The sequence below is a fragment of the Medicago sativa genome, chromosome 6 (genome assembly GCF_051527215.1).
Source record: "Medicago sativa cultivar Bolivia chromosome 6, Bolivia_mono, whole genome shotgun sequence".
Taxonomy (NCBI): domain Eukaryota; kingdom Viridiplantae; phylum Streptophyta; class Magnoliopsida; order Fabales; family Fabaceae; genus Medicago; species Medicago sativa.
The window spans coordinates 33065221-33074387 of record NC_140754.1 but is presented as its reverse complement, the minus strand read 5'-3'; the positions used below and the strand labels follow the sequence as shown (position 1 = coordinate 33074387).

General features: G+C 39.5%; 1 protein-coding gene and 1 long non-coding RNA gene across 2 annotated transcripts; both read left to right on the top strand.

Moving 5' to 3' along the window:
- The first annotated feature begins 254 nt into the window (after positions 1-254).
- Positions 255-1779, top strand: LOC146914630 (uncharacterized). Its single transcript, XR_015016849.1, has 2 exons — positions 255-839; positions 922-1779. It is a non-coding gene; the product is annotated as an uncharacterized LOC146914630 (long non-coding RNA).
- A 906-nt stretch (positions 1780-2685) lies between these two features.
- Positions 2686-3908, top strand: LOC146914629 (uncharacterized). Its single transcript, XM_085721101.1, has 2 exons — positions 2686-3813; positions 3900-3908. The coding sequence occupies exons 1-2, from the start codon at positions 2686-2688 to the stop codon at positions 3906-3908; spliced, it is 1137 nt and encodes a 378-aa protein (XP_085577227.1).
- The last annotated feature ends 5259 nt before the right edge of the window (positions 3909-9167 follow it).

The window sequence follows — 9167 nt, the reverse complement described above, 5'->3', positions numbered from 1 at the left end:
TATATGCCAACTCACCTGCCACGTGGCAACTTACGCCTAGTCAGCATTCGCCACGTCAGCACCTCAATGACATATGGCACTTTAAGTGGGTCCAGGGACTTTTTTAAAAGACAGAAAATTTTGCAGGGACTGATTTCTGAATTTTTATTTTACAAGGACCAAAACTCAACCGGGCCATATTTGCAGGGACCAATGTTATATTTAAGCCTTGATTTTAATATAAGCAACCTCTCTATCAGAATCTTTTGCTACTCGGATTCTCTCCTCTCTATCAACCTTATTGTCGGTAACCCTTCAAGGTTCCATGTTCATGCGGTTCTTATCCAGGATATCAAGGTGCTGCTCTCCCAAGCTAATTACAGAATTTTCCACACTCTCCGTGAAGGCAATCATTGCGCTGATTTTCTTGCGAAGCGTGGAGCTCTCTCAGATGTCGGTTTAAGTCTTCACCACTCCCCCCTGATGACTTGCTGCCTTTGTTGAAGATTGATGCTTCAGGAACGTGGTTCCTGAGATCTTAGTTTTCTGTTTTCTTTTCCGTTGTTTCTGTTTTTGTTTCTTAGCATTTGTAACCAAAAAAAAGAATCTTTTGCCACCATACTGAAACTTGCCACCGCCATCAACAATGTCAGTCTCGATCTTGAAACTACGAAAAACAACTACACGTTTTGTTTGGGAGAAAAGATAGAATGTGGAATTCAAAGACATGATCCTTAGTTTATCGGGACAGTCCGCTGAGCCACGTTCTATATTTTCTCCCAACCAAAACCTGCGTTGGAATCGAGCCTATTTGGAAGCCCCTCTCTGTTCTAGACTTCTCTAACTACTCATTCCACAAGGTATTATTCCATCTTTATGATCTCTTCAATATACCTTTTTCAAAAAATTTGATTTTATTTGTTGTTTATTTGAAATATCAAGTTAGGGATCCTTCGTAGCGAATATCAAAATTGCAATTGGCCGGGAATTGTGTTGGTGTTCCATATTGACGGAAAAAATCATTTAAGAAATTTTCAGAAATTGATGCAAGGTGGCAGGGTCTCTAGAGATAAATTAGCTAGATTATTGTTTTCTAGTGTGTGGTATATATGGAAAAACAGGACGTGAAAATATTTCAAGATAAAGCTACATCGCTAAGTTGCTAGTGAATTGGAGCTGGCTTAGAGAAAGGTCTCCTGTATTTTCCTACTATATCAATCAATGGATTGCTAACTCGTTAGCATGTTTAGGTTTGAGAACTCAGTAATGGTGCCGCAGCGTTTGGGTTTCTGTATAGTTTTCGGCTCAACGTACGGTTGGCTGTCAGATTTGATGACCAGGGGCTGATATTAAGAAGTTGCGGCTCTGCAACTTTGTACTCAGTAGTGCATAATCTGGTTAAGGTGTTCCCTTTCTTTGTATTATCTTCATTGTTGTTCTAGTATATTTTAAGTTGAATTTTGGCTGCGGCAGCAGCCAAAATTTGCACGCGGGATGGTGGATTCATAGCAGAAGTTGGACCGGGATTATGATTGGAGTATTCTTTGTTTATTTAATTTGATGTCGCCTATCTAAAGTATTTTTCTGCTGCGCGTAAGGGTGATCATTTCTGGTTTTAGGGCGAGCATTAGGGGCTGATATTGTGAAGTGGCAGCAGCAGTTTAGGATAGCTCAATTGTGTGCGATTAGATTGTTGGAATTGGAGTTTATGTTTCCTGTTAGTAAGGGAGTATTATTTGTGCATTGTAAGTGCTTTTCATGTGGCCTATAAAAGTCTCGGCGCTTGTTCTTTTGGGTGTTTCTGCTGCTTTGTTCATTGTTTGGCATATAAGATTGTATTTGATCTTTTCCATGCACTCCTTGTGCTTAAAAAAAGAAGGCTTAAATATGTTATTCGTCCTTGCAAATAGGGGTCGCTTAAAATTTCGTCCCTGCAATCGCTAATCCTTTTTTTTTTTTTGCCCCTGCAAAGTTTAATCAGTTAAAAATTTGTCCCTTGACCAAGTTAATGACTGCCACGTCAGCAAATTAACAAAATGGCATGGGAATTGACGAAAATACCCCTGGCTTATTTTTTTTTTGTTTTTTTCCTTAAAAAAAAAATTCAGTTTTTTCCCGAATTTTTTTTACGATTTTTTCCCGAAAATTTTTCAGTTTTAATTTTAACAGTTTTTTTCCGAATTTTTTTTTGACTTTTAATTATTTTTTTCAGATTTTTTTAATTTAAAAAAGAATTTTCAAAATTTTGAAAAAAAAAATTTTGAAGGAAAAAAAATTGGCTCAGGGGTATTTTCGTCAATTCCCATGCCATTATGGTAATTTTGATGACGTGGCAGTCATTAACTGGGTCAAGGGACGAATTTTTAATTGATTAAACTTTGCAGGGGCAAAAAAAAAAGATTAGCGATTGCAGGGACGAAATTTTAAGCGACCCCTATTTGCAGGGACGAATAACATATTTAAGCCAATAAAGAAAATACAAAGGAACGGACAAAGTATTCGATAGCGACTCTTGAGATCACTTCTTTTAACAATTTGACAAAAGTACAAGTAATATGCATCTTTTCTTTTTACAAAGTGAAAAAAAAAACACAGGAAAAAGTGAAAGCAAAACAAAAATCATCAAATCAAAATAAACAGAAGATTATGAGCTGCTGCTGAATTATTCTTTTACTTAAAGAGTAAGAAAAGTCTCAAAATAGGAATATGATAAAAAAGCGGCAAACCAAAGATAAACCCTATGCAACCAAAGATATTACCGCTAAGCTTCAGAAACTATGGAAAGTCAAAGGGCCTTGGCATATGCTCTCCCTCGGCAGAGGTTTTTATGAGTTCTTTTTTGCATCACAAGAAGACATGCGCTCGGTTTGGGCATCTGGCACCGTAAATTTGAAACCGGGATTGCTTCGACTTTTCGAATGGACCAAGGATTTCAACCTGCACACTCAGAGACAAACTCATACGCAAGTATGGATTCGGTTGTGGGAGCTGCCTCAAGAATACTGGATGGAGAGAACCTTGTACGAAATTGCAGGCGCGGTGGGAACGCCGTTACTGATTGATAATGTCACAAGGAACAGACTTTATGGACACTATGCACGAATACTCGTTGACTTGGATCTCTCAAAGAAGATTTTTTATGAAGTAATGGTTGAAAGGGAGGATTTTGCTTTCCCCATTGCTATCGAATACGAGGGTCTTCCCGACTTCTGCACCCACTGCCATAACATTGGTCATAATGTTAATTTATGCCGTCGATTACACCCCCGCAGCGAAAAAACACAGGACCAGCCATTTGAAGTTGGAAAGAAGATTATTGATAATGGCAAGAAACCGGTGCATTCACAGAAATCTACAGAAACATGGCAGCCGAAGGATAATCCGGAGGGAATTGGGTCGTCTAAAACGTTTACACCAGCTGGCCAGCAACATGATGTCCCTCCACCTGAGATTATATCGTTGGATACTGAAACTACTGCTCCTGCACAGCAGCATGCTTCCGGTACAGAATTTCATGATTTAATAGCCGCACAACATACAGATGGCACGGAGATTGCAGCTGATATGATGGATAAAGATACAGAGAAAACCATATCGAATGACGCAACACAAATGGCAGCACCAAATATTTCTGTTAATGAAGAAGTTGACGCTACTTTCACCTTTGAGACATGTTCTGAAGCGAATAAGAATTGCACGGACCGCCTGCCTAGTACCTCCGTACATGTACTGGAAGAGATAATTGATGCTGCGAATACAGAGCAAGACTCCAATGCTGCAGCGACCGAGCATGCTGTCCCACTAACTCAGCATAATCACAATGAGGTAGCAGAGGTAAATGGTCAGCCAGAAACCCACAGCAGCAAAAACGTTCAGCATGATCTTGATTTATGGGCCAAAATCCGTGAATATGACCAAAGAATGGCTGATGAAGGTTTCACTCAAGTCCTATCAAAGTCGCAAAAACAAAGTCTTAAAAAGCAAGTCGTTGGCAAGACTTATCAAACCCGTACAAAGGGCAGCACTCATCCATCTTCCCAATGATCCTTTTATATTGGAATGTTCGCGGTATTGGCAACGTCGATACCAAAATTGCTTTGAAAAATTTCTTTACATCTCATAAACCTTTATTAATTTTTGTATCGGAACCGATGATTGATTTTAATAGTGTTCCTCCTTGGTATTGGGATAGCATTGGGGTTTCAAAATATTGTGTTAATTGTAGAGATAATTTAAAGCCTAACCTCTGGGCGCTATGGGGCAGTGGGGTTAATGCCGTGGTGATGTTTATTTCTGATCAGTGCATTGCCCTCGAAATATCTTGTCATCAATCCACTGTTTATATTGCCGCTGTTTATGCAAGCACTTATTATTTAAAGTGGCGTCAGCTTTGGGCAGATCTCACAAATTTACAAGGGTGTTTTCAAGGCCCTTGGTTGTTTATTGGTGATTTTAACGCGATTTTGGGTGCTCATGAGAAGCGTGGTCGCCGTCCTCCTCCTCCTTTGTCTTGTACTGATTTTCTGAATTGGTCGAATGCTAATTTGCTACATCACCTTCCTACTTTGGGTGCTTTCTTCACTTGGTCAAATGGTAGGCTTGGCTCGGATAATGTTGCTCTCCGACTTGATAGGGCAATTTGTAATGAAGAATGGATCAATTTTTGGCGCAGCTCCACTTGTTCCGCTTTAGTCCGCCATCAGTCCGATCATCACCCTCTGCTTATGTCTATGGAATTCTGTAGTGTTCAACGTTCAGGCAGCTTCAAATTTTTCAAAACTTGGTCCTCCCACGAAGATTGTAGGAAAATTGTTGCGGAGAATTGGTCTAAGAACACGAGAGGGCATGGAATGGCTAGGTTGCAAGCCAAGCTCAAGCACATGAAACAAGTTTTTAGACACTGGAATCGTACAGTTTTTGGTGACGTTGATAGGAAAGTTTGTATGGTAGTGGACGAGGTAAATCGAATACAACAAATTATAGACACTGGTGGATTTACGGATCAGCTCTATACTCAGGAGCTTGAGGCACAACTTCTTCTGACCAAAGCACTAAGTTATCAAGATGAGCTGTGGAGGGAAAAAGCAAGAGACCAAAAATTTATTCATGGGGATCGAAATACCGCCTACTTTCATCGTTTGTCCAAGATCCGAGCTGTTAAAAATTCAATTTCTTTTCTTCAAGACGGTGATGTGATTCTAACCGATCCTGCTCTCATTGAGACTCATGTTATTAATTATTTTCAGGCCATCTTTAGTGTCGATAATAACTGCACACACAATGACTTGGTTGCCGATACTATTCCTTCGTTGGTGTCTAATGAGGAAAATAGTATTCTTCTTAGGCTTCCACAGTGGGAGGAGGTTAAAAATGCGGTGTTCTCTCTTAATGGTGACGGTGCCCCCAGACCTGACGGATTTGGGGGTCATTTTTATCAGACTTACTGGGACATTGTTGGAGCAGATGTCATTCAATCGGTGCAGGATTTTTTTCTCTCCGGTCAACTCACTTCTAATATTAATTCCAATCTTATTGTGTTGATTCCGAAGGTGCCAGGGGCGCGTGTTATGGGAGACTACCGCCCTATAGCACTTGCTAATTTTCAGTTCAAGATTGTTACTAAAATTATTGCCGATAGGTTGGCTAGCATTACTACGCGGATTATTTCTGTTGAACAACGAGGCTTTATCCGTGATCGTAATATTTCTGAATGTGTCATTCTAGCATCTGAAGCTATAAATTTACTGGACAAGCATCAATTTGGTGGTAATGTGGCTCTAAAAGTTGACATTGCAAAGGCTTTCGATACGTTAGACTGGAATTTCCTTATCATGGTTCTTCAGCGGTTTGGTTTTGATGAAAAATTTGTGCATTGGATTTTGGTGATTTTGCAATCCGCTCATTTGTCAGTGTTGGTTAATGGGAAAGCTGTTGGGTTTTTTTCTTGCTCGCGTGGTGTTCGCCAAGGAGACCCCTTGTCTCCTCTTCTCTTTTGTCTGGCTGAAGAGGTTCTTAGTCGAGCCCTCACCATCGCCTCGGCTAACGGACAAATTACCCCAATGTCTTATTGTCGTGGGGTCTCTCTCCCCACACATATTCTATATGCTGATGATGTTTTGATTTTTTGTACAGGCACTAAGCGTAATATCTGCATGCTCCTAAATATTTTCAATAAATATTCAGCGGTTTCTGGCCAAATTATAAATACTGCCAAGAGCCGCTTTTTCACTGGAGCCATGACTAGTTCACGTGTTCAGATGATTTCTTCCCTATTGGGTTTCAATGTTGGAACCTTGCCATTTACCTACTTGGGGTGTCCGATTTTCCAAGGTAAACCTAAGGTGTCACACTTTCAAATTATCACAGACAGGATCAAAACGAAGCTATCCACTTGGAAAGGTGCTAGTCTCTCTATCATGGGTCGCGTGCAGCTCGTTAAATCTATTATACATGGTATGTTAGTCTACTCTTTTCATGTCTACTTATGGCCGAGGAGGCTGCTCCGCTCTTTGGATACTTGGATTAAAAATTTTATTTGGAGTGGTGATGTTCTAACTCGAAAAGTCTGTACGGTATCTTGGAAAATTCTTTGTCGTCCGTGGTCAGAAGGTGGTCTTGATATAAAATCCACGCGGCTGATTAATGATGCTCTAATGTTGAAGCTAGCTTGGAATCTTTTTTCCTCCAATTCTCAATGGGCGACTCTTCTCAAAAGTAGGTTTTTTTCTAATGGGCAGCCTATCCGTCATTATTTCAAATCTTCGGTTTGGCATGGTGTTAAATACCAAATTGACACCATCATTCAAAACACATTATGGGTGGTAGGAACGGGTGATAAGATTAATCTTTGGACAGACAATTGGCTTGGTGAACCGTTGGTAAGCTTATTTCAAATTGATACTTTCTTCCACTCTAGTTTTACTAGTACAGTCTCGGAGGTCATTGATAATGGAAACTGGAATCTGCCTTCGACTCTCTTGGTGCCTGTAGTCACGTCAAAACTAGTTAATGTGACATTGCCACAAACACAGCTGCCTGACTCTCTTGTTTGGATCCATTCTTCTAACGGACTGCTCACTTCGAACCAGGCTGTAACTTTTCTCAGGCCAGCTGCTACTGTGTTACCTTGGGCAGAGCGCATATGGAGGAATTGTATCCCTCCATCTCATTCATTTTCTTTTTGGCGGCTGATGCATGGTAGGATGCCCACGGATGAACACCTTCGGACTAAGAGTTGCGTCATTGTATCTGTCTGTTGTTTTTGCTTTTCCGCTGCTGAAACATCAGACCATCTGTTCCTTCATTGCTCTTTTGCGGCTGACTTGTGGGCTTGGCTAGGGGGAAAGCTGAAGCGGTTGATAGATTGTGCATCGATTGGTTCTCTTCTTAATTGCATTCCTACACACTGCTCTTCTCAGGTTAATGATATTTATTTGGCAGCAATCATTCATACTGTGCACACTATTTGGTTAGCCAGAAACTCCTTTCGGTTTCAATCAAAGATTCAATCTCTTCATTCTTCTAAAGTCCGCATTCACTCTTTGATTGCAATGTCCGGCAATGCTTCAACAGGTAAATGTTTACATTCTGAATCGGCTTTACTTGATGATTTTGCGGTTTCTCCTCATCACCGCAACTTTAAGGAAATTGTTTTGGTGCTTTGGAAATCTCCCACCTCCCCTTGGCGGAAAGTAAATACAGATGGTTCCGTTATTAATGGCTTAGCGGCTTGTGGGGGTCTTTTTAGGGACTCTCTTGGCACATTTCTAGGTGCCTTCTCTTGTAATATTGGTGCTGCCTCGGTTTTTCATGCGGAGACTCTTGCTTTTATCATTGCTATAGAGCATGCGGCGCGTCACGGTTGGTGGAATCTTTGGTTGGAAAGTGATTCAACTAGTGCGTTACTGATTTTTTCGACCTCTTCTTTAGTTCCGTGGCTGCTTAGAAACAGATGGCATAACGCGCGAAGACTGGGAGTTCAAGTTATTTATTCTCATATCTTTCGTGAAGGAAACAGTTGTGCGGACAAATTGGCGAACATGGGACATGGTATTCAGGATTCTATTTTGTTGGACACGCTTCCTACTGAGCTACACTTTGATTTCTTTCGTGACAGAATTGGTCTTCCCAATTATAGATTTCCGTAGACTCTTTTATTTTTCTGTTTTGTTCGCTTTCTTTTCTGAGGGTTTTGGTATAGTCCCCCCTCATTTCTTTGTACAGATTTTTCCTTTTTTTTAATGAAATTAGAGTTTGACAGGCATAGGACGGAGACTTCCCGGGGTGCCAACCTAGTTGGGATGTCGGTGTTGTTTCCTGATGTCTGTCTCTCTCCCTGCTTAGCAAAAAAAAAAAAAAAGTCTCAAAATAGTTCCACATCGATCAAAATGTAAAGTATGGTATTATTTATAAACTTCAAAGCGTCTCACTCATTTAAGTTGTTATCTTGGACTATATATACTAATTTGTAAATTTGTAAATATAGTTCATGGTCGCTGACTAATGTATAATTTCTCATAAAATTATCCAATATTTTTATTATAATTTCTACTAATGTATAATTTCTCATAAAATTATCCAATATTTTTATGTTTAAATTGGTAACAGTTCATGGTAGCTGACTAATGTATAATTTCTCATAAAATTATCCAATATTTTTATGTTTAAATTGGTAACATATATTTTTAATTCCATAGTTTATAATGAAAGATTATTTTCTTAATTTTTTTTTTATAGAAAGAAATTCAACTCAATTTTAGATAATAATTCATAAATACAAAGCATGTACTGTAATATCCCGCCTGTCAGTATCGGTATATTACCCGTTAATCGTACTAGGGGAAATAATTTATGGAAAGTGGGTTAATAGTTAATATTTTATTACATGTCAACATAACACGGGAAAAGTATCAGAGACGGATGTAGCACGTTTAAGACAGGGGCAATTTGGTAATTGCGCACCAAAAGAGATATTTATTTGGATTGGCACCAAAATATCTTATTTTCACTCATCCTTTCTCTCTCTAGTTTTTGGTTAAGGCTTTCTCTCCTTCTTCTCTCTTCTTCCACGCCATCCTCTCTTCTCCTACCATCTAAGAATTTGTTCTAACCATGATCCAAGTAGATTAATGTTCTCTTATGGTCACTTAAGCCCTAAAAAGCTTGGATTAAGTTTGATTTCTCTATTT